This window comes from Tympanuchus pallidicinctus, unplaced genomic scaffold (assembly GCF_026119805.1).
Source record: "Tympanuchus pallidicinctus isolate F22 unplaced genomic scaffold, pur_lepc_1.0 scaffold2, whole genome shotgun sequence".
Taxonomy (NCBI): Eukaryota; Metazoa; Chordata; class Aves; order Galliformes; family Phasianidae; genus Tympanuchus; species Tympanuchus pallidicinctus.
In genome coordinates this window covers 951,575-976,607 of record NW_026294721.1, presented here as the reverse complement: position 1 = coordinate 976,607, position 25,033 = coordinate 951,575, and the positions used below count along the sequence as shown (strand labels likewise).

Genomic DNA, 25,033 nt, shown 5'->3' with positions numbered 1-25,033 from the left:
CTGCTTGGCCTGAAAGCCTTTCCTTGCCTTCCACAAGCCCAGTCTGAAAAATTTGGGCTCTTTTATTGATCACCAACAGCTGGTCTTCTTTTGGGGCAGCTGGCTCCATCCATGGCACTTCCCTGGCTTACCCCTGCCTCCAGTTATTGCATGAATCCTTTTCTGCATGCTCAAAGACATCCATTTTAGCTCATCTGAAACAACCTTGCCTCCGACTGCTCCAAGTGAGCCATCAAGGATACGAGCAGAGGAAGGCAACCAGTTGTCCAGACTTGCCTGCTTGGTTGTTACTGCAGAGAATGGGTTATTAATCACATTTCCCTAGCACGAGTGTATATAATTATCTGTAATTGCTTTTTAAATCATTTGGATCTAGCAGCCTGTTTCTAATGAGGCTGTTGGTCCTTCAAGGGAAGGAAGTGCAATGAAGGTTTGGGCTCCTGAGGAGCTTGCTTTGCTTCTTTAAAGCAGTAAGAATACCCCTAAATCCTGAACAGCTATTGAGCTCCTCCTTAATAGCTGGAGAATTGCAGGGTTCAGCATTCTCACCAAGCAGCAACAAATGCTCTCTTCCTCAACACAACTGCTTGAGGGGCTCTGGCTAGGATGAGCCTAATTGCTCACTTCCATCAAGAGGGAAATTTCAGAACGCCCACAGAGCCTCACCTCTGCAGTGGGGAGTTCTCAGGGTTGTGTTTGAGGTAATGGCTTTTTTTTGGTCTTGTTATTTAAAACCTGTATTTGTTTGCTTGCTTGTTTTAGAACTTGGGGTTTCTTCTCTTTGAGAAGAAAAGGCTCTGGGGAGACCTCATTGTGGCCTTCCAACATTGAAGGGAGCAGATAAACAGGAGGGGGAACGGCTGTTTACGAGGGTGGATGGTGATAGGACAAGGGGGGATGGTTTTAAACTGAGACAGGGGAGGTTTAGGTTGGATATGAGGAGGAAGTTTTTCACACAGAGGGTGGTGAGGCACTGGCACAGGTTGCCCAAGGAGGCTGTGGATGCCCCATCCCTGCAGGCATTCAAGGCCAGGCTGGATGTGGCTCTGGGCAGCCTGGGCTGCTGGTTGGTGACCCTGCACATAGCAGGGGGTTGGAATTAGATGATCATTGTCATCCTTTTCAACCCAGGCCATTCTATGGTGATCCTATGATGGTGCTGTAGGCAATCCTCTCCTTCCCTATACAACTGGACCCCTCAATTTTCAGTGTCTTGGAGCTGGTGTTGAGGAGACTGATCTTTCAGCAGTTGTAGGAGTCTGGAAGGTTTGAGCACACTGTGCAGAGCCCAGTGCTAACCAAGCCCAAGGCTGAACTGCTGGGAATGTGTTCCTTTCATCCCAGCATCCTGCTCATCACCAATGTCCTCCTGTGTGACACCAGGAGGGTTCTTTGGCATCGTGGGATGCTTTGTGCCTTGGTGACCAGGCTGAGGGCAGGAGCTGAGGGTTGAAACACTGTTGAATAGCTGTGTTACAGGCAGGGACATGCCCAGCACCCGGAGCTGCCTTGCAGCCCTAGGTGCCTGCTGCCCTGTGTTATCATCCCACCTGCTGACACTGCTGCCATCAGTCATTCCTACAGTGCCGGAAATTGATGTGCTGCTGGGCAGTGGGAGCTGGTGGCATTGAGACTGCTCTGCTCCAGCCTGGATGGGCAGGAGCCTAAAATGCTACGCTTCCCTTTTTTCCCTCCCGATTGCTTACTTCTGATGTAAAAGCAACACATACAATTTTTCTCCTGGAGGAGCTGTGATGTGCTCATTTGCAGCTCCGTGCATTGGCAGCTGCATGCTCATAGAGCTGGAGGCAAAACCCCCCTTAATGAAGGTGCTATCCCATAACTGGCCCATAAATCCTGCAGACTCTCCTGTTGTGCTTCAGGGCAGGGTCAGTTGTTCCCGTTTAAGGTGAGGACGGTAACATCTTAAGCTGTAGCTGTCTCAGTTGCACATCTCTATCCGAACATCTCTTGAGTATGAGGATATTCCTGCTCTTTGCAGGGCAGAAGCCCCATGGCACCCAGGCTGCTGCTGACACTTGGCGTTTTGTGCTTTGCTAAAAGCACTGTCGTTTCCAGGGGACGGTGCAGAGGTGTCAGCAGATGTGATAGGGTGTGAATAGCTTGTGGCACGAGCGCTGCCACTGACGTACTTTGTCTGTAACACATGTTGTAGAGCTGTGTGTGGCCACACTCAAACCCTTTCCCATCTGGGTCTGAAAAGAGCCTCTGTTTTTCTTTTTGGCCCGTACAGAGCACGAGATGGATGCTGGTGGTCACAGCATCCGTGACAAAAAGCAGAAACCTTCTGAAACCAATGGCCCCACGAGCCAGCACAGCCAAGTATTCTGCTTCCCTCCTTGTTGTTTCAAGCAGGGTGGAGAAAAAACAGGGGGATACAGTCAATGTCAGGCAATGGCTCCAAAATGCACCTTTGGTGTAAACATCAGTTGGAGCAAGCTGCTGGACTAGGAGCTGCTGTCAATGAAAATAAGATCTGAAGTATCTGAAAGAATAATATTTGGGCAAGAAACTGGTTTTTTGACCCTGAGGAAGCATGATAAACCAGAGTAATGAGGTTCTGCTGCGTGCAGAGCTGCATTAGGTGGGCATTTGCTGGTGGTGGAAGGGGTTGGTGTGACCCACTGTGGAAGAGCTCAGTGGTTTCACACTGTGGTTGCACCAAGCTACGAGCAGAGGTGTATTGTGGCCTTGGTTCTCTCTGGTGGCAGCAACAGGATCCAAGGGACTGGATGTTAGGAAAAGGTCCTGCAACTGTTAGGCCTGGAAGAGGTTCCACAGGGCTATAGGCTTGGCCCTGAGCTGCTGGAGCTCAGAGAGCATTGGGACACCGCTGTCAGAGGTTGGGTTTGGGGCCTGGGACATGTTCTGATGAGCATGGTGGTGATAAGTTGATGGTGGCACTTGATGGTCGTAGTGATCTTTTCCAATTTAATGATTCTGTGGTTCTATGATTTTGTGTGATCCTATGTTGGACCACGAGTTGGACTTGATGGCAAAGGTTCCAGAGAGCTGTGGGTGCCCCATCCCTGGAAGTGCCCAAAGACAGGCTGGATGGGCCATGAGTGATCTGATCTGATGGGGAGGCATCCAACCCATGGCAGGAGGTTGGAACTGGATGAGCTTCACGGTCCCTTCCAACCCAGATATTCTGTAACTCTATTAGGAGAAGGTGGCAAAGGGCTCCTGGAAGGGCCCTGAAGACCCGAGCCATGACCAAGCCTCAGTGTGGCGACGCAGCGACCAGCCCCGTCGTGTCTTCCCCCTCCTCCAGATGCAGCATCCGCCAGGCTGCCTGGCCCTCCCCCTACCAAAACTGGCTGCTTTCTTCCTTCTTCTTCCCCCCCCCTCCTCTTTTTGGCTGAGCGATGAGCTGTATGCCAAATCCATCTGCTCCTGTCTCCCCTAGCTGCCTTCCATATCGTCGCAGGATCCCTGGCAGCGAGCCTAGACCTATCTCTCTCCCTGCACTCGGAGGAGCACATTCCTTTCTACACCTTTTCCCGAGCTGGGATAGAAATGAGTATCAACCCCAAACAAAAAGCATCTGCTTTCTGCCTGCTTCTGCCTCACCGGACGCGCATGTACGTTACACCCGTGTCAGCAGCAAATGCAAAACACACACAGCCCTGCTCACAGCCCCGGGCTGGTGGAACCGCCGGAGCCTTGCGCCCGCTCCCTCCCATCTCCGCAGCACCAGCTGTGACCACCGCACCATTTGTTCCTCCAGCCCACGCCAGCACTCGGAGCCAGTTCTTTATCACCCCAATTAGCCTTGTCTGTGCTGATGAGAAGAGGGAGGCTCCCACTGCAAGGCAGGGATGGGGGGAAGAGAGCTCGTGCCTGGTGGGAATCACCTCTCGCGGTGCACTCTTATGGCTTTGCTCCCCCAGCGGGGGTAGATTTCATCAGGTCAGCCTGCGTTACCTGGGGGATGCTGGGCTATAAACTGTTGATTAAATCAGATCACCATTTTTTGTTTTGTTCTTGCTTTCTTGCTTTGAGAAACGAAGGGCATCCTCCGACTCTCAGGTGTTGGGACGCTCTGCCAGTGCCTCTTTTCTGGTTGTGTTTGGAGATCCGTTTTGGCCATGTCTCCAGCGAGGATGTCCTTGCCTCTATAGCAAAGCTTTCAGTATGCTCTTGGGAAATGCAGCAATTGCCCCTTCCTCATGAGGAGAAGCTGAAGGAGCTGGGATTGTTGAGTCTGGAGAAGAGGAGGCTCAGGGGAGACCTTACTGCTCCCTACAGTGACCTGCAAGGAAGTCGTAGCAGGGGGAGAGTTGACCTCTTTTCCCAGTTAACAAGTGATATGATGAGAGGTAATGGCTTGAAGTTGTACCAGGGGACGTTCAGGTTGGATATTAGGAATTTTTTTTCTCTGGAAGAGTGGTCAGGCACTGGCACAGACTGCATAGGGAGGTGGTGAAGTCACCATCCATGGAGGTATTCCGGAACTATGGAGATGTGGCACTGAGGGATGTGGTGGTCAGTGGGCATGGTGGAGTGGGGCTGGCCTTGGGGATTCTTAGAGCTCTTTTCCAACCTTAATGATACTGTGATTCTAACATTATATCATCCCCTATGCTGGTATGCCAGGATAACAAGTGGTCAGTGCTGCACTGATGGCTGCATCAGCCTCAAAACCTTTTTTTTTCCCCCACAAACCAGCCCCTTCTCATCATTCTCCAGCAATGATCTTCATACACCACAACCATATACAACCAGTATATGTTTCCCCATATACTGGTTGTGAGCTTGGATCCCTCTTGCTCTTCTGGTGTCATTGTTGAAGACCCACTTCTTTTAGGGATCTTGGTGCAGGTCCTTTGCATCCTTTGACCCAGCACAAGTAGATCTTCCTCACTGAGAGGAATGGGTGGACACAGTTCCCATGTAGGTGCTCAGTTTGGAAGGACAGGATTGCCCCGTGTAGGATGAGACAGATCCTCTCATTCAGTGTAGAACCTGTTCCTTGGAGAACCATTCATGATTGCCATTCCCTGTTAGAGGAGTTGCCATCATGGTCATGATCAAGAAAGATCCTGGTGAGGGTCTTCTTTGAAGCTCAGGCACAAGAAACATGGCATAAAGGCCTCTGTGCTCTCTCGTGATGTCCAGAGGAAGGTTGACTGAGCGGGTCCAGGATGGATGCTGGGCAGCTACAACAGCAATCTGCACCAAAATATCAATTTCTAGCAGGAAACTGATGGACTGGAAGAATGAATTGTTCTGCATTTGATTTCACAGGATGAGAAATCAGTAATTCCCAGTGCTCTTATGAACAGATCTGCCAGTAGTGCTTTGTAACTCGTCCCTCCTGTGCTTGCCTCCTTGGTGGGGATGCACCCCTTGGAGCTCATGTAGCGTAGACTCTACAGCAGGAATTCCATATCTTTGTATCTGCTTTAGTGAAGTCAAACAGAAATGGATCTGCAGTCTGCTCCACTTCAACCAGTCCCTCTCCAGTAAAGTTATTTCACATCTTCCTAAGCTTCAGAAAGGGGCTGAGGTGAGCTCTGTAACACTCATCTCCGAACCAGCCTTTCTTGCTGAGCTTCATCTGATTTGTGCTTAGACTTTCCCACCTCAGAGCCACCAACCCTTCCTCAAACATCTGGTGGTGATACTTCACTCCTTCCCTCTTGGATGCTCTTTCTGCTGCCCAACTTGAGTCTTCCTCACTGCATTTTGAGTTGCGTCCCGTTGCAGTATGAATGGACCAATACGCTTTTTCTCCTTGCATGTGCCTACACCTTCAACTTCTCTCTTCTTGACTCAACACGTCCAGACCATCATAATTTCCCTGCAGAAATTGCTTCCAGACCTCTAATCTAGTGGGGCTTCCTTTGGAGAGCAAGTCCAACACTCATGGACCCAGAGGACTCATGTTGTGATTCTGTGGCTCTCCATTAGCTTTCTGTATAGACATCCCAACCAGAGTTTGGGTTCTGCTGTTCTGAGCCATCTCATGTCCCTAAGCCCTGCCAACTGCCATCCACCTGGTCAGGGTTGGGCCACCCAACTGGTCAGGGTTGGTCTACCCAAACCCAAGTCATTGGTAAGCTCCTCTCACCACAATGTTTTCATACTGGTGGGTGAAAACACCCAACTTCAGTGCCTAGGAGCTTTTCCCCTCTGCGTTTGGAAGAAGGAAAAGAAAACAATGGGAAGAAAAGCTGTGTCAGAGCCAGGCAGATCAGAGTTAATCCTCCCTCAAAATGGATCCTGTCAGTGCTGTTGGACGTGAGAATTGCCTCTCCTCTACCTTTGCTGGGTGCTCTCCCATCACAATGCTTCACTTTGTGTTTCGGCACAGAAAGAAATGGTGAAGTTGCTAATAATGGCACGAAAAGAAAATATGCTACATCTGTTATGGATAGCAGTACAAAATTAGCTGATCACACCTCTGACACCCAAGATGTCTTCACTTAAAATACTCGTTGGCTTACTTTACATAATTTGCTGATTATATTTAAAAGAAATACAATTTTGCAATTACTGTTCTTTCTGGTGTGCTATCTATGCATCATTTTCTTTTTATGTTTATATATTTCTCCTTCATTAGTGCAGTCTGAAGGGTGATTAGATCCCTTCAAACATTTTACAGAGGTTAAACGTTGATTAAGATTTAATTATTACTGTAAATAGCTTGGAATGACATATGGTGCAAAAACCTGACATATGTGCATTTGAATAAATGAAGTGCTATTTCCCATGATGCTTCAGTAGCTGTTTAACAGCTTTGCTGAAGGGTTATGTTGCACCTCATGTTAAGATTGCTTTGATGTTATATTTTGTTGGGTTTTTGCAGCTGAAAGCTAAGAACAGTTTTTCCAGTTTTTAAAAACATTGAATATTTTAAATACCTAAATTGTTTTGCACAAATTTTTGCTAATTTGTCTAACTAGGTTAAACATTTTCAAAAGCATTTCGATTTTTAACGTGGGCTCCCTCGCATTGTGTCAGCAGCAGCACCCATTCCGACACCATGGGATGGATGGGATTCCCCAAAGTCGAACGGCGTGAGGCTCCCCGTCCCATTTGGGCATGGGGACACCCAGCTCCTCCTGGGGACGTGGTGAAGAGCTTCCTGGAAATCCAGCTGGGAAAGTGTAGCGAGGGGATGGGAATTTCCTGGAGGTGGGGGAAGGAGCAGGGACAGCACACTGTGTTTCCCTGTTGTGCATCAGAGCACTTCCTGGCGATGCTGAGTGTGAGGTCCGGGCTGCACAAACGGCAGTGATGGGAAGACAGATGCTAGAATCATGGCATCATTAAGGTTGGGGAAGACCTCTCAGGTCATCAAGCCCAACCCATCCCCACCATGTCCCTCAGAACCATGGGCCTTGATAGGACAAGGGGGAATGGTTTTAAGCTGAGACAGGGGAGGTTTAAGTTGGATATCAGAAGGAAGTTTTTCACCCAGAGGGTGGTGAGGCACTGGCACAGGTTGCCCAAGGAGGCTGTGGATGCCCCATCCCTGCAGGCATGCAAGGCCAGGCTGGATGTGGCTCTGGGCAGCCTGGGCTGCTGGTTGGTGACCTGCACACAGCAGGGGGTTGGAACCAGATGATCGCTGTGGTCCTTTTCAACCCAGGCCATTCTGTGATTCTGTGATTCTATGATTGAACACCTCCAGGCTGTGGGAATTGGTCTCACACAGGTGACATCAAACCACCCAGAGTTCAGCTGGGACTCTTCTTGCTGGAAAAGTGCCGAGAGCCCTGACTTTGGAAAATGAAAGGATTTGACCTGGAAAATGGTGGGTGGGATCTGTGTACATTCTGTAATTCCTCAAAGATTGCCAGGCAGAGAGTGGCATCATTTCTGTGCAATGTAAGTCCATTTGAACAAGGGTGGTTTGAGGCTCAGTCGGAGTAAAGCACGTTAAAAACCCTGCTAAAGAAGGAGAGGGACTCTTTAATAGAATGTATTGAGAGAGGACATGGGGAAATGGTTTCAAACTAACAGAGGGGAAATTTAGACTGGGTATAAGGAATAAGTTGTTTACAGTAAAGGTGGTGAGGCACTGGCAGAGGTTGCCCAGAGAGGCTGTGGTGTCCCATCCCCTGAGACATCCAAGGTCAGGCTGGTTCTGAGCACCCGATGAAGCCGTGGGTGTCCCTGTTCATTGCAGGGAATGGGACCTGATGGCCTTGAAGGGTCCCTTCCAAACGTTTCTGTGATCAACGTATGGCTCTATCCATCTCCACGCTGCTGACCCTGACTTTGCCTCTGCTTCCACAGATCGAGACGTCTCGCCTGGAGCCGGAGATCGCCATGGCCACCCCCAGTAAGACCGTCATCTACAACAAGGGGTTGTAAGTGGGAGCTGCAGACCCCTCCACCCAGAAGGTCTGGGCAGAGAGAGGGGGAAACGTGAGATGTCGACTGGGAGAGAACGCAGCAGCGAGACGACACAAATCCTAGAGCTCAGCGATAGTCCTGCTGCTCCCAGAGAGCGGGAGTGGGGTAACACTGCTGGAGAACTGACACCTCTCACACCACTCGACAGAACTAACATTAAAAGTCTTAACTTAGCATCAGCCAGAAACTACATTCAAACACACTTTAGACCACTAGCAGAGGAATGATCTCTAAACTTCTAGCACTGCATGGAGGGAAGTTTACGGGATGGTTACATGGCTGTACCTAACGACACGGCAGTAGGCTTCACCCAGCCAATTTTGTTTTCGATGCAAATTAAATCACAGCACTGACACTGCACAAAAGTCATTCTGCACAGACCGACGGGTGCGTGGCTTTGAAGCTCTTGACAGGGTGTTTGATAAGTGTCTTGTATCGATTCCATGTCAGCACTGCCCCAGCTGCCACCCAGCACATCAGCAAGGGGTTCAAAGTCCTGGAAAGCCAACGTGCCCTGCATGGGATGGGATCTTTGTGCAAAACAGGTGGGGTTTGTCCTCTCTGTGTATAAGGCAGTCTGAGCTACCTGGGTAGGGTTCCATGAGGGATTAAGTGAAGCTGCTCCACTTTGAGTCCACGTGTCCTTTGTTTGGATGCAGTGACGGGGCACTGCTGGGTACAGGAGCCACATCCCACCTAGGTGTGTGGTCCCTTGACCCCACAAACCTCCTCCTGCTTGAGTTTGGGGCCGTAATTTGGCTTTCTGGTATCTTTTACCCAAAAGTATAAAGAGCACAGTTGGAATGTGGCCACTGAGATCATGATGGGGCTCGAGGCGTGGTGGTGATGAGCCAAATGCAATGGTTGCTGTTGTGCCAATGCCACGGGGCATTGGGGCTGGGGGAGGGCGGGGGGAGCAGGGGAAACCAAATGTACACTGACAGAGAATGTATACTGAAGGATGCGTTGCAATGTATGGGAGTGGGAGCTGCACAGCAGATTCTGTCCCCACGCTGGTGTGGATCGAATAATTGCACGTCGAAAATGAGAGTTTTGTGGACATCCATACCAGCTTGGAGGGGAGGAGAGGCCAGCAGTGCTCTCCCCATCCTTTCTACTGATAAGGACACCTGCTGGTCCCTGGCGCCGGTGGGAATGCTGAGCTCATGGAGCAGTTCTGCATTTCCACCTGCATAAGGGACAGCTGGATTTGACCCAGCAGAGTCCTTCTAATGCACTAGATCAGATGAATGTACAGTCAGCACGTGCTTAATGCATGCTTCAATACGTGCTGGCTCTGGTGGTGTAACTGAGCCCAAAGCTGAGTGGACCGGAAGCCTCCAAGGTGGGTTTTGCTGCTGCCGCAGCCGTTCTGCTGCAATGCTGCAAAACTCATTGATCTCAGTCGTTTTCTTCTTCGGGGAGGGGAGTGACCGAGGCTTTGTAGTGGGATGGTTTGTGCAAGGATTTGGTCTTGCATCGTAATTACTGATCAAAGCTACTGAGCTCCAGCTACCTGCAGGGTCTGCAGATGGAGCGAGTGATGTGCGGCGGGGGGTGAGCAGGCAGCATGCAATGCCAGCGGCGCTGCTTGGAGGAGAGCAGGCTGCAGGGTTCCTAATACATGCTGCCCTATGAAATGGGAGAGAGAGCTCCTGCTCCGTGGGCAAGGAGTGGCCTCAGGGATGTCAGAAGAGCAGCACTTGGGGATTACGGCTCGGGTCAAACCCAGCTGTGCAGCCCAACAGGTGACAATCAGTCTAAATGAGCCCGGGTTTGTCCTCTACAAATCCCATCAAACTTGTCTTATTTCGTGTATCAGAAGATGGGATTGATAGCTTCTGCTGAGGAAGACTCTTCTGCCTCCTGACCCAGCCTTTCCCAAGCTCTTGCTTCTTCCAGCTCAGCCTGGCATTTGGAAAGCAAAGGGGCTCTTCTTGCACAGTTCCTAAACATCTCCAAAATCCTCCATGGCCGTTGCATTGCAGAGTACCTACCACGTGTGTCAGCAGTGCTTGTGGGGCGTGCTATGGGGCTGGAGAGAAGAGGGTTGGCTCTACATCTCCCACAACATTGTGCTGACTATCGGTGCATTGCATATATGTAATATTTTTTTATACTTCTATATATATATATATGGGCAGCGGAGTTGAAACCCAGCTTTGGAGTTGGGCTCCAACCCTACTGCCTGTCCCCTTGTTGTCCGTTGGTCCGTCCCCTGCCCTGGGAGCAGCACAAGGCACGTGCAGGAGGAGGCTCCCCACATTCTGGTGGATGCCTGGTCCCCTTTGGGCAGCACAGCGTGGCCGTGTCCCCACCACGAGGTCCAGAGGTCTCCACCAAAGCTTCTGCAGCTCCCACAGCCATTGCAGCGTTGGGACCCTCGCTGCAAAAGCAGCAGAACGGTTCTGCAGACACCAAGCTGACCTTTGGGGAAGCAGCAGCCTGCAAAGCCTATGGTTTCACCATGGCACATCCAAATCACTGCTGTCACTGTTGGGAAACGTCCTTGCCCTTCTTGTGCTTTGGCCAGGAGCTCAAGGTTGGCAATTGGGCTCCGATCATAAAGTTGACTCAGCGTGGAGCTTAACTCTTGGTACAGCCTGGGAAATGAAAAGCATGGCACTGGAAAAGCAATAGCACATTAGTACTGTTTATTAGGACGGCAAATTGTGCCAAAAAAGAGCTAATGATAACATTATACACATTCACTTAATAGCTAATTAATCTCTTCGACTCTCCTAATGTACAAAAGGAGCCTTGGGTTTGCGAGAACAACCCAACCATTTGCATTTATTATTTCCTATAATTGGGGAACTGGAAGAAATGGGAAGGCAAAAACCCACCTCACACATCGAGTTGTTCACCTCAGCAGATAATAATAATGAGATGATCATCTCCAGTAGTATTTAATTAGAAATGTCGCAGCTAATTGATTTCTGGGATATGTTAATGAAGAAATAATGAGGACCAGGTTGCAGCAAAAGGTGCCGGCGAGAAGTTTGAATCCCTCTGGAAGAAGTGTCCTTGGGCTGCTCCCCATGGGCTGTCACCCCTGGCCCTGGCCCTGCAGTGTGGGCCCTGGGCTTGGGACGCGAGCCCACGGCTCAGTGCTTGGTTCCTTCCTCCTACAGAACGAGTCTTAGGAAGTAACCAGGTCTGATCTTGCCACCCACATCCCTTTGGATTTCCCTTGCAGGATGGAGGCAGTGGGTGCCGACGTGTGGCACGACAGCCCCGATAGGTCCCTGCCCTGCTTCTACCTTGGGCAGCCTTGGTACAGTGGGCAACCCTCTCCACGGCAGGGGTTGGCACTGGATGGTCGTTAAGATCCCCTCCAACCTAAACTGTCCTGTGGTTCTGTGATCTCTGAGGTCCCCTCCGACCCAACCATTCCGTGATTCTATGATTCTACGATACAAATATTCTACGCCTTTGTCCCATGTGCTCTTACCTCCATGTGCTCTCACATCCCTGTGCTCTCACCTCCATGTGCTCTCACATCCGTGTGCTCTCACATCTGTGTGCTCTCACTCCATGTGCTCTCACTCCATGTGCTCTCACATCCCTGTGCTCTCACCTCCATGTGCTCTCACATCCGTGTGCTCTCACATCCGTGTGCTCTCACCTCCATGTGCTCTCACCTCCATGTGCTCTCACATCCGTGTGCTCTCACCTCCATGTGCTCTCACCTCCATGTGCTCTCACCTCCATGTGCTCTCACCTCCATGTGCTCTCACATCCCATGTGCTCTCACCTCCATGTGCTCTCACCTCCATGTGCTCTCACCTCCATGTGCTCTCACATCCGTGTGCTCTCACCTCCATGTGCTCTCACATCCATGTGCTCTCACCTCCATGTGCTCTCACCTCCATGTGCTCTCACCTCCATGTGCTCTCACCTCCATGTTCTCTCACCTCCATGTGCTCTCACCTCCATGTGCTCTCACCTCCATGTGCTCTCACATCCGTGTGCTCTCACCTCCATGTGCTCTCACCTCCATGTGCTCTCACCTCCATGTGCTCTCACATCCATGTGCTCTCACCTCCATGTGCTCTCACATCCATGTGCTCTCACCTTCATGTGCTCTCACATCTGTGTGCTCTCACCTCCATGTGCTCTCACCTCCATGTGCTCTCACATCCCATGTGCTCTCACAACCCAAAACTGCTTTTTGGCTATTTTTTTTGTATTATTTCTCAGCTGCTTTGCCTCCTTTCTCACTTTTCCTTCCACGACCTCGGGCCCGGCTCCATTCTTTTCTGCTCCACGCTCAGCATTTCTCTCCATCCCCACGCATCCGGAGCCGTCGCCCTCGAAGGCCTCAGGTTTACGCCGGGTTCCCACTCCCAGCCCCCGGCACCTCTTTGATTCCTGCTGGGAATCAGCCCCTTGTGACACCCTGGTGGCTCCCTATGGCTGCCTCGGGGGCTTCGCTCCCAGCCACGTCTTCCAGCCTCACCCCCTGGCACGGCCCCCAAACGCACACAAGTCTCTTTTTAACCTTCCTCAACCGATTGATCGACCGCAAACACTTTGTGTAACACTTGGACGTGTCTGGAATAAAAGCGTTTAAAGACTTTGTTGGCTATGGCAGCATTTGGGGGTGGGTGAAGGGTGGAAGCGAAATTTGGGTCCGGTTGGGGACTGACGGTAAAATTTGGGTCTGGGTGGACATTGGGCAGATGGGAGCAAAATTTGGGTCTCTTTGGGTAGTGGGGAAATTGGGAGCAAATTTTGGGTCAGGGCTCAGAGCTCAGCGTGGCCAATGCACTGATGCAAAGGTCAGCACAGATTTGGGGCTTTGGAAGTCTCATTGGCAGGATGTTTTATGTGCTGTTTGCAGAGGGGAACTGCTCTGGGGATGTGGCTTTTCCCTTTGCACGTAAGGCGAGGGCAGCCCCTTTCCAAACAGCAGGGATTATGATGTCTCTCTCTGTTTGACTGTTAGATTTGGGTATATTTCATTACATCTGTGCCTATCGTATTTATTTGTACGTGTGTAATATGCACACATCAACCCAGCGGATTGGTGGTTGGACTCGATGGGTTGATGGTTGGATTCAATGATCCGAAAGGTCCTTTCCAATCTTAATGACCCTATGATCCAACTTTAACGATAATTCTATATATATATATGATGGTTATAAATTTCCTTCCCAGGGGAGATGCAGGTGGGACCCTTGTCCCCCCCACCCAAATTCTGGGGCTCCAGCAGCGCCTGGAGCTTCTCCAGCCCCCAGCACCCCGTTTCTCACCGCACCAATGTCACCTTGGGACGCCCCTCCCTTGACATCCAATACCCAGTGCAGGTGTGACAGCTGCCAGCCCCCGAGCGCCGCATGCCTGTCATACCTGCAGTCACCCCCCCTTCTGCTTTCTGTCACCGTGTCACCTCCCTGACACCCAACCTGGGAGGAGGGGATGCTGCTGAGATGCCACCACGGTGCACAAGCCCTCCTGCATCCATCAGTCCCATGCGAGCCAAGCCCACGGTGACACCATCTGATGGCACCACAGCCCTATGGCCTCATCCTCATGGGACATTTCTGGGGTGGGCAATGGGGGCGGCTCCCCCCTCACCTCTCCAAGGATAACCAGACGTACTCAGAGCACATCTTGCTTTTTATTACCACGCAGTAACACACGCTACAGATGCGGACTACCTACGGGACGGGGAACGCACGCACACACGGGCACAAAAAAAAAAAAAAAAAGAGAATAAATTAAAACAAAACGACAACAAAAAAAAAAAAGAGAGACAGAGAAAAGAGGAGGAGAGAGGGGGGGGAAAAAAGGGGGGGAGGGCGGAAAGGAAAATAAAAGGGTTGGAAACATTGAGCTCGAAGGTAGGACGTTGGATGCGATCTCACGGCTGACGGGCGGTCCCCACGCGGAGGAGGCTGCACGGTCGTGTCCAGGGGTCCCGGCAGCCTCCTCTTCCTCCCGGGCTCAGCAGGAGAGCCCCAAAACGCGCCCCGAGGGCTGCGCCGGGCACCGGGCTCCGGGCGGCCGGGGGGGGGACGGATGGGTGCCGGTGGGGTGGCGGCGGCGGAGGTGACGTCCCTTAGAGTTCGTTGGGTGATGCCGCGCGCGTCCCCGCGTCGTCCCCCGGGTTCCTCTGCATGGCGGCTGCACCACGAGCCTGTCCCTGCCTTAGTCGTTGGAGGTGACGTCGATGTCTTCTCCGCTCGACTGCTTGGTGGCGAGGCGCCATCGGTTGATGTGATGGGAACCTTTCTTCTTCTGCTCCGAATCCGGCCCTTCCTCCTCCAGCTTTTGCCGTTTGTATTTCGTCCGCCGGTTCTGGAACCACACTTTCACCTTGGGGAGGAGGAGCAGAGAAAAAAAAATCCCATTTTCCTCTAAAAGTGACCCCCCAAAAAAAAGTCACACCAGGAGTGTGGCCATGGTCGCCCTGCCCTTCTTCACTTTCCCATTCTGATGGCAGGACCTGGGGTTTGGAGGGTGCCAATCACCCTGGCACTCACCGTTCTGGTGCCCATCATCCTGTCACCAACACACTGGTGCCCATCACAGTGGCAGCCACCACCCTGGTACCCGTTACCCTGGTGCCCATCACGCTGTTGCCCATCACAGTGGCACCCTGGTTACCATTACCCCGGTGCCCATCACAGTGGTGTCCATCACACTGGCACCCATCACTCCGGTGCCCATCGCCCTGGTGCCCATCACACCGGTGCCCAACACACAGGCACCAAAAAATAAAAGAATAAATTAAAACATCCCCCCCCTTGTCCATCACCCTGGCGCTCAGCACCATGAGCACAACGGCCCCAGTGGCCGTGGAGGGGTCACACAGAGCTGTCCCCACACACCCAGCCCAGAGCCGTGTCCCCATGCTGAGGTGGCACTGCCAGGTCTCGGCCGTGGTTCTGTTCAGAGTGCAGCAGGGCAACCCTTCATCTCCCTGCACCCAAAGATGGAATTAAAAAGGAGCATTTGGGGTTTAACCCATTGCATTTGCAGGTCGGTGTGTGCAAAGCCCGAGGGAAAGCTCTGAGAGGCACTGAGGTCGCACTGCAGATAATCAGGAAGCAAATGGAGGTTATGAATTCACCGTATTCAGATGTAAGGAAACCTATTTCACTGTGACAGCAGTCAAACATTTCCCAAAGAGCCGGAGAGGAGCAGCACCCCCATCCTCAGACCCGGTCACTCCTCATCTGCCTCAACCCACTGCCATCCCAGACAGCAGCCAAGGCACAGAGAGCTCCGTGTGGGGTGAGAGAGGCACCCAGACACCAAGAGGAGCATGACACTGCTGGCAGGATGCTGTGTATGGACACAAGATGCTGTGTGGGGATGCAGGATGCCATGTTGGGATGGAGGATACTATACAAGGACTCAGGAGATCATACAGGGATGCAGGATGCTGCGTAGGGACGCAATATGATGTGCACAGATGTGGGATGCTGTGCAGGGATGCGGGATGTTGCGCACATACGCAGGATGCTGTACGGACATGGGATGCTCTGTAGGGATGCAGGGTGCTATACAAAAGACACAGGATGCTGCGTGGGGATGTGGGATAATATACAAGGACACAGGATGCCACACAGGGATGCAGGATGCTGTGTAAGGACGTGAGATGCTCTGTAAGGATGCAGAATGTTGTGTAGGGACGTTGAGATGCTGTGTAGTGATGCAGGATGCTGTGTACGAGCACAGGATGCTACACAGGGATGCAGGATGCTGTGTAGTGATGCAGGATGCTGTGTACAGGCACAGGATGCTACACAGGGATGCAGGATGCTGTGTAGTGATGCAGGATGCTGTGTACGAGCACAGGATGCTACACAGGGATGCAGGATGCTGTGTAGTGATGCAGGATGCTGTGTACAGGCACAGGATGCTACACAGGGATGCAGGATGCTGTGCAGGGACACGAGATGCTGTGTAAGGATGCAGGATGCTATCAGTGCCCGCTGCTGCCCGCAGCTCCGGCCCTGCAGGACAGACAGACACTGTGTGCCACCAGGCGCCGCTGCACGGCCGCTGTTGCCAACCAGCGCTGTGTAGGAGGGAGCATTCATGTCCCAGCACTGCTGTCAACACGGACCGTGCTTCCCCGTCGCAGGGCACCATCCACAGGCAATGCTCTCCCTCTGCCTCGCAGCACAGCGAGGCCAAGGCCCTCCTTCTGCCTTTCCAAGGGCAGCAAAACCCTTTCAGTGCGCAGTGCAGTGAGCAGCACACAGCCCACGGCTGCTTGTTCCACTGAGCTCTGACCCCCAACCATTCGTTTTGAGGCATGGCCCACTTTAATTCAACCACGGCGGAGTGCTTGACAAACTTTAAGTGAAGCTCTCAGCCCCCCTGAGGGCCCAAAATGAGAGAAAGGGAAAGTGAGGCAGAAAGCAATGAGGACGCACGGCTGAGTTTTTGGGAACGGGAGCTGAGTGTGAGGAGTGCAGCATCCTCCAAGCACAGCTCAGCTCTGAGCAGCCCACCCCGATGGGACTGCAGCCCCCAGGGCCGCACTGGTAAGGGCAGTAACCTGTCCTGGGAGCCATACATGTAAACCCCAAACATGGGTTTTGTTCCTTCCCAAACCGACGTTAACCATCGTGGTGCCAAACGTCTGCGCTGCCCTGTGGGATCCCAGCTGTCCTGGTAACCAGATGGGCACCATCTCCTGGTGGCTCCTCCATCCCATTCTCAGCCCTTGGCAGCTGCTCTGCACACACACACAATGCTCTCCTGCACCTAATGCCATCCAGGCAGCGACAGCAATCGCACATGGAATCATAAAGTCACTGGATATCTTTGAGGTCCCTCCCAACCAAAGCCACTCTATGATTCTATTGAAGTCGGAAAAGACCACTACAATCATCACGTCCAACCACGACCCAACACCACCGTGCTCACCAAACCACGGCCCTAAAGCACTGCCACACACACCGAGAGATCCCACTCCACCACGGGGCTTTGTCCCAGCTTTGGTAACAAGGCCGTGCTGGGAGCTGAGGCTGTGACCAAACCAGGTGTGCCCACACAACCCCAGCAGCTCCAAGGACAGCGCTGTGGTTGCGACCCCCACAGCACAGGAGATGCTACACCCCTGGGCTCCAGCACATCAATCCTTGTCGTGGCACTGCAAAGCCCCAGCCACTCTGCACCTTTTTCTTTTAACAACACCCCAAAACTCAGCAGTTCTTTTTAGGGACACGCAGGGGTTGCAAAGGGATGGCCCCCAAAAGCAGCGCACCAACCCAAGACCACACATCAACGCTGACATTGCTCTTCAGGACCCGGAATGGTCTCCCAGCATTTATCTCAGAGTGCCATCTTTCTCCTCCTGTAACTCCCAGGCATTCGTGGGCACAGCACGGCTGTGGGCCATTCTGTTAATTATTACCATCGCCCCACGGGAGCCACGGTGCGCTCAGCCCTGCAATGGTATGGGGAGAAATGCAGGATGGCATCGTCCCACACCTCACAGCCACAGCCAAGAGGAGGGCTGTGCTTTGGGATGGAGACAGCGTGGGCTTTCTGCAGCTCCGTGGGGGTCTGTCCCCACTTGGGACACTATTATCCTACAACCTTACGGCTCTATAAGCTCAGGGAAGCGCTTTCCCACCCAGCCTGGTGATGTCAGCTCACCGCAGCAGCCTCACACCACCACCGACGGACACGGCAGCATCACCACCCACAGCACCCATCCCAGCACAACACCCTCCGGCACAGCACCCACCCGTGTCCCATCTCACCCCACACGCACAACCCACGTGTCCCACCAGCCCCACAGCGCCATCCCCGCAGCTCTGCGTCACCCCGCACACGCACACCCCGCAGCCGTTCCTCGTGCACCGCGGTCCCCGCAGGCGCAGCTCCATCCCCGTCCCACTCATGTTTGCTGAGGGCTGTGTGCTGCCCTTCTTTCCAATCCCGTTTTTCCCCGATCCTGTCTTTGCCCAACGCCATTTGCCCCCAATCCCATTTGCCCCAATCGTATTTTTCCCCTGTCCTGTTGTCCTGGATCTCTATGGGAAGGGGTTAAACACCTCTGCCCTACGCACGTTCCCCACGTCCCAGTGATGCACGAGAACTTGGGGACCCTTTCCAACTCCCTTGGGGTGCTGCAGGTGTTGTTCTCCACGAGATCAACCCTTGGAATGGAGGAACACCCAAAGGGATGCTCCAGGGAGCGCGGGTGCTTCCAGTTGGATTTGGGTGGATGGAAAGCAAAGGGGTGAGAGCAGCACTGCCACAGGACATACCTTACTATTGCATATAGCAGGTGACCACCGTACGGGCCAGTCCCGTTCACAGAATGCTAGGATCATAGGATGTAGAACTGCAGAGTATCCCGAGTTGGAAGGAACCCACAAACACCATCGAGTCCAACAATCCAACATTGGCGCATGTGGGTTGTTTCTTCCTGGGTAATTAATAGACTATATATATATAACTACATTTATGTATTTATTAATACAAATATGAAAGCCATGAAGCTGGAAGCACAGAGGTTTCCCCTCAACCCCTCTGCACCACCCCACGTCCTGGGGTTGATGACCCCACAGCATCCCCAGGCGCAGCGAGCCGGCACCGCAGAGCAGCCTGCACTGCGTACAGACAGACAGAAGCAGGCACCCAAACAGGCATCTATTGCCTCTCTGCCCTCCTCTTTGCTCGGGGGGATTTGGAGGCAGTGTGCGCCGTGAGGGGTCGGGCAGCATTCCCCAGCTCTGCTTTAATTTCCAACGAAATCATAAAAAAAGGAAAGGAAATAAATGAATACAAAACCAGGCCAAAAGGCCCAGAATGTAGAAACCATCTCAGCTGACCGCATTGCTGAATATTACAGGACGCAGCCTGGAGACTGAATTAACATTACGGGTGCCTCCACCCGGAGCGCCATGCAGCAGCCGCACGCCGGCCGCACGCAGCCCCAATTTTCCCCTTTGCACCAACAATTTTCCTTTTGCTTTCTGGGCCCTCCTGGGCTCCCTCATTTCCTACACCAAACGAGCCAAGCCTTCCCTCAAAGCCGAAAGCCGCAGCTGAGATGAGCCGTCCTGTTGGGTCGGCACAAAGACACCGAGCCGACGGGTTCCAACGGGCAACGGGGCGCCGCCGCCGCCGCTTTGGCCACTGCAGTTTAGTTTGGCTCGCATCAGGCAGAGAAGAAATAAGGCAGCACGACGGAGACCAGAGCGCGGGGACGCGGCATCCCCACCCCAAGCTGGCGCTGAGGATCCCACACAGCGCTCCTGGGGAACCGCTGAGCCTTCGGCCCGGCGCGTCTCCATCGCGGCGTGCTGCCCGCAGCCCCCATTCCACGGACGCGGGGGTGAGGATGGCTGCGCCATACCTGGGTCTCGGAGAGGCTGAGGCTGCTGGCCAGCTGCTTGCGTTCGGCGCCCACCACGTAATGGTTCTTCTCGAAGGCCCTTTCCAACCTCAGCAGCTGGGATGGGGAGAAGGCGGTGCGGATGCGTTTGGGTTTGCGGGCGAAAGGGCCGTGCAGGAGGAGGCTCTCCTGGGACACTTCGCTCCCTGAGGGCAGAACGGCGGGGTCAGGAGGGGGGAATGGCCCCGGCACCGTGCTGTGGGGATTTGTGCTGTGAAAAGGGGGGGAGTGTGGGGCAGCCCAGCGTGGGGTGGGGTAAGGAGGGGGGTGGTGGGATTTCGGAATCGCGGTCGCCGCTTTGGGAAGTGGAAAAGGGGGAGAGAGAAGGGGAGAAATGAACGGAGAGGGGGAGAAACGGTGAGAAGGGAACTGGGGGAAAGGGAAAAGTGAGAGAGGAGATGGAGAAATGAGAAAGTCTGAAAGGAAAAAAAGAGGGAAAAGGTAGAGGAGGGGAAGGGAGAAATTGGAGAAATGTTAGGAAATAGGAAAGCAGAAATGAAATTAAAAGAGAAGGGAAGAAAGGTAGAGTGAGAGAGAAAGAAAATGAGGGAACGGCAGTAACTGTCGTGGAAAGAAACAGAGAAAGAAATAGAAGAGAAAAAAAGGAAAAGAAAAAGAAATAAATGAAGGAAACAAAGGAAAGAGAGAGAAATAAAGGAAAGGGAAAAAAAATGTATAAGGGGAAATGAAGAGAAAAGGAGGGGAAGAAAAGAGTAAGAGAGGTGTTAGAATTGAATCCTCTGTGAGGTCCTGCGTGCTCCAAACCATGCTATGAAGGACAGGAGAAAGGCTGAAGTGAGAAGGGAAAGAGACCGAGGAGCTGAGGGGAGAAAGTCAGAGAAAGAGAGAAATAAGGGGAGAAAGAACAGAAAAGGAGGAGGAAGATGGGATGAAGGAGAGGGGGGAAGAGGGAAGGAAGGAAAGGAAAAAGGAATGAAAGGGTAAAAATAAAAGAAGAAGGGAAAAAAAAAAAAAAAAAAAGGGAAAGGAAAGGAAAAAAGGATAAAAAGAAATTAAAGAAAGGAAAAGAATTGGAGGAATCCGATGCAGAACGAACGGATCGGGGCAGCCGCTGTGGGGCTGTGAGCACCGGGAACTGAAATGGCACTGAGAGACTCCTGGAGCCAGGGGGGGTCGGGTGTGTGATGGGAATGGAGAGAAGCCAACGGGAACACAACCAGAACCCAACCAGAACCCAGCCATAAACCAACCAGAACCCAAACAGAACCCAATCTTGACCTGGTGATAACTGGGTGATGATACAGGGTAACCCCATGGGGTAGGAAAGGAAAGGAAAGGAAAGGAAAGGAAAAGGAAAGGAAAGGAAAGGAAGGAAAGGAAAGGAAAGGAAAGGAAAGGAAAGGAAAGGAAAGGAAAGGAAAGGAAAGGAAAGGAAAGGAAAGGAAAAGGAAAGGAAAGGAAAGGAAAGGAAAGGAAAGGAAAGGAAAGGAAAGGAAAGGAAAGGAAAGAGAAAGGAAAGGAAAGGAAAGGAAAGGAAAAGGAAAGGAAAGGAAAGGAAAGGAAAGGAAAGGAAAGGAAAGGAAAGGAAAGGAAAGGAAAGGAAAGGAAAGGAAAGGAAAGGAAAGGAAAGGAAAGGAAAGGAAAGGAAAGGAAAGGAAAGGAAAGGAAAGGAAAGGAAAGGAATGGAAAATGGAAAATGGAAAATGGAAAATGGAAAATGGAAAATGGAAAATGGAAAATGGAAAATGGAAAATAAGAAAGGGAATGGGAAAAGGGAAAGGAATGGATATGGAAATGGAAGAAGAGAAAGGAAAGGGGAAAAGGAAGGAAGAAGAAGGAAAGAGGTAAAAGGAAAGGAAAGAAAAAAGGAAAGAGGAAAAAGGAAAGAGGAAAAGGAAAGGAAGGAAGGAAAAGGAAAGGAACAAGGGAGGCGACACGGGGAAAGGAAGGAGGAAAGGGGAGAAACAGAAAGAGGAGTGGGAGAGAAAGTCAAAAATCATGAAAACAATTTTTCTCAAAAAATAAGAAACAAATTATAAAAGAAAAAGAGTGAAAGAAAGAGGAAAAAAAAAAACAAACACGAGAATGAATGAAAGAAAGATGGAAAGAAAGCAGGAAAGAGAGAAGGAAAGAAAGGTGACGGAAAGAAACAGAACGGAAAGAAGGGATGACAGAAAGCGGGAAAGAAAGAAGGGGAAAAGAGGAAAGAGAGGAAAGGGGAAAAGAGAAAAGAAAAGCGAAAAGACAAAGCCCGAAAAGAAAACCTCCGCCTCATCCCCGATCCCCGCGGCAGAATCCGACCGTCCGCAGCCCGGAGCCGCGCCGAGAGGAGCGCAGCAACAGGTCTTGGTGCGGGGCTGCGGGTCCCGGTGCGGGGCTGCGGGTCTCAGAGCGGGGGCTGCGGGTCCCGGTGCGGGGCTGCGGGTCCCGGTGCGGGGCTCACCTTGGAAGCGGTGCCCGAAGAAGCGGTTGCGCAGCACCCAGGGGTAGAAGTTGAGCGGGTCGCGATGCTGCGGTCCGAAGAAGGAGTGAGGGTGCGGGAGAGGCGATGCTCCGAGCTGATGCGGAGCGACGGGTAGAGCCGGATGCCCCACGGCTTCGGGGAAAACGAGCTCGGTGCCGCCGTACAGAGCCCGACCGGCGGCGGCGGCCCCTTGGAAACCGCCGGGGAAAGCGTCGGAAGAGGCGGGGGGGGGATAATTGAGGGCCGAGGGCCGCAGGGGTTCCTCGGGGCTCAGCGGGGTGTCCTTGGCCACCAGGGACTCGATGGTGAAGCAGCGCTTGGCGGACGGCTGGAACATGGTTTGAGCTCGGGGGGGCCGCGGCGGGGCTGTTCCTGCGGGTGCGCGCGTGTGTGTGTGTGCGAGAAAGCTCCCCCCCCCCCCAGCCCCCCCACCCACAGCCCCCCCCCCACGGGGCCGCGCACACGCGCACCCACCGCCCGCACCCCGCCGGTCGCCCCCGTACCCCGCAGCCCCCGCAGCCCCGCAGCCCTACAAATAGGGCCGGTACCTGGCGCTGCCCCCCCCCCAACCCCCCGCCCTTCCCCGCCCGGGCGGCCCTCACCTGCGGGTGAGGAGAGCCGGGGCTGGGGCCGGCGCTGGGAATGAGGAGAGCGCCCGAAAAACTGGACTGGAGCCGGCGGCGAGGCGAGAAGTTGTGGGAGCGGGGCTGCGGGCTGCGCTCGTTTCGTAGGAAATCGCTACATCGCTTCTTTCGTGCTGAAAATCGGGACGGCAGTACGGCCCCGCGGCTCCGCCGCTCCGCGATAGAAAGGTCGGAGAGCTCCCGTTACCCGCGCAGCCCCCGCGCAATGTCCGCGCAGCGCGGAGCCCCGCTTAAATCCCGGCCCGGCCCCGCTCCTCTCTGCGCTGGGAATAATAATAAAATGATATCAAAATATCGACGAAAAATCCCAAAGTCGCTGTTTTCTCTTCCGGAGCCGCGCTGAGGAAATTGATGCGCGGGCGCGCAGCCTCTCCGCACTTTGGTCCGTCCCGAGTTCACTCCGCAGTTTGGCTCTGCTTCGCCCGCCGGGACGCGGCGGAGTTTTGTTGAGGCGCGGAGGAGGGGGCAGCCCTCCCCTCCCGCACAAAGAGGGTTGAAAGTCTATTTTCCACTCCGCTGCGCCGAAATGCTCCGCGCGGCACCGCGGGGCCGTCAGTCCGTCCGTCCGTCCGTCCCCCTCATCTCCTCCCACCCCTCCTCCAAGCACAGCGCGGCCGCCCCTCGCCCTGCGCGCATCTTCCGCGCATCTCCCGCGCATCTCCCACACAGACACAGCGCGGCGGCAGCGGGAGGAGGAAAGCGCACGGAACTGCGCGGAAACCAAAGGCTGAAAACGGAGCGAGCGCGTCCGATGGAGCGCTTTTCTCGTTTAGTTTTCTTTTCAATTATTCTTTTCCTTTATTTAATTTGATTATTTTCCCTCCATGGAGGTGGAAGAGGGGGAAGGAAAAATTGATCTGGATTTTCAGTGGGGATTTCCGTGGGTTGGAAATAAAGGAGAGGGGATGTGAGGAGAGGGATGCGGGGTGCGGAGCGGGATGTGGAGCAGAGGGAAGGGAAGGAAGGGAGGAAGGGAAGGGGAAGGAAGGGAAGGGAAGGGAAGGGAAGGGAAGGGAAGGGAAGGGAAGGGAAGGGAAGGGAAGGGAAGGGAAGGGAAGGGAAGGGAAGGGAAGGGAAGGGAAGGGAAGGGAAGGGAAGGGAAGGGAAGGGAAGGGAAGGGAAGGGAAGGAAGGGAAGGGAAGGGAAGGGAAGGGAAGGGAAGGGAAGGGAAGGGAAGGGAAGGGAAGGGAAGGGAAGGGAAGGAAGGGAAGGGAAGGGAAGGGAAGGGAAGGGAAGGGAAGGGAAGGGAAGGGAAGGGAAGGGAAGGGAAGGGAAGGGAAGGGAAGGGAAGGGAAGGGAAGGGGAAGCAGGGCCAGTGCTCAGCTCGGATGCGGGAGTCGTGTGCTCAATTTGTGGCTTTGAATTTAATTTGAGATTATCGGATTGTGTGGAATTTAATTTCGTTTTTCCATCAAGTTCCCGTGCCGGGCCGCTGGGCAGAGAGGTTCGGGAATGAGATTTCGTTTGGTGAGGCTCTCGCCGGCTCTGAACATCCTTCACAGGGGTATAACTGAGCCGTGCCCGGCGCTGAATGCTCCGAGAGGAGCAGCACCTCTTCTCCACAAAAGCGTTTTTTGGAGGGGAACTCCTTTGGTTTAGAGAAAAAAAAAATCCCATCCTCCCCCCCCCCCCCCCCCCCCCATTAAATATGACAATATTATAAGGTTGGGTTTTGTTTGTGTTTTTTTTTTTCCCCATTCTTTTCCTCCGTTTTTTTTTTTTTTTCCAGCCCTGCATCCCGGCTGCTGCCTGACATCCAACCGGGAGGAGCTGTGCTGGAGGAGAAGGAGATTTGCTTTATAACGAAAGGAGGTGGCACTGCAGCCGGGGGACGCGGGCAGCAGCGGCAGAGGGCACACAGAGGATCCCCAGCCCCGCTCCGGGGGTAATGCGGGCACAGAGCGGAGCTGATCCCATTAAAACACAATACAACGGTTTTCCAAAGAGCAAACGAAAGCGGAAGGAAGAAGAGGGAGAGGGGGGCAGGACGGGCAGCGAAAGGCGGCTGTAGGGTGTGGGGTGTGGGAGAGGCTGCGGGATGCTCGGGGATGGACAGACGGACAGCTTGGGGCCAACGCAACGCCAGCAGGTGCAATGCTGTCCGCAGCCTCGTTAATCTGTAACACATCGGCCTCCAGCATCAAAGGGCAGAATGTGGAAAATCAGGCCCCGAGCCCCGGAGCGTGGCCACGGGCT

The 25,033-nt window shown here is 53.2% G+C and overlaps 2 protein-coding genes and 1 long non-coding RNA gene across 8 annotated transcripts in view; 1 reads left to right on the top strand and 2 right to left on the bottom strand.

Annotated features, from left to right (window-relative positions):
* SFXN5 (sideroflexin 5) overlaps nt 1-8,756 on the top strand; it is a 67,370-nt gene extending 58,614 nt beyond the window's left edge. Inside the window, 1 exon segment of the mRNA XM_052681857.1 lies at nt 8,272-8,756. Within this exon segment, the coding sequence (XP_052537817.1) occupies nt 8,272-8,349 (78 nt within the window). The 3' untranslated portion in view covers nt 8,350-8,756.
* A 2,968-nt stretch (nt 8,757-11,724) lies between these two features.
* Nucleotides 11,725-12,660, bottom strand: LOC128080060 (uncharacterized). Of its 6 annotated transcripts, none has more exons than XR_008206472.1 (6): nt 12,550-12,660; nt 12,485-12,516; nt 12,357-12,436; nt 12,132-12,292; nt 11,972-12,067; nt 11,725-11,845 (listed from the first exon to the last, which is right to left on the bottom strand). It is a non-coding gene; the product is annotated as an uncharacterized LOC128080060 (long non-coding RNA). The 6 variants fall into 6 exon arrangements; XR_008206470.1 differs by having other exon boundaries at nt 11,972-12,035; nt 12,116-12,244; XR_008206468.1 differs by having other exon boundaries at nt 12,132-12,244.
* Nucleotides 12,661-13,998: 1,338 nt separating this feature from the next.
* EMX1 (empty spiracles homeobox 1) lies at nt 13,999-23,789 on the bottom strand. The gene is made up of 4 exons (XM_052681860.1): nt 22,796-23,789; nt 22,173-22,565; nt 19,730-19,914; nt 13,999-14,715 (listed from the first exon to the last, which is right to left on the bottom strand). The coding sequence occupies exons 2-4, from the start codon at nt 22,528-22,530 to the stop codon at nt 14,548-14,550; spliced, it is 711 nt and encodes a 236-aa protein (XP_052537820.1). The 5' UTR covers nt 22,531-22,565; nt 22,796-23,789; the 3' UTR covers nt 13,999-14,547.
* Nucleotides 23,790-25,033: the final 1,244 nt, after the last annotated feature.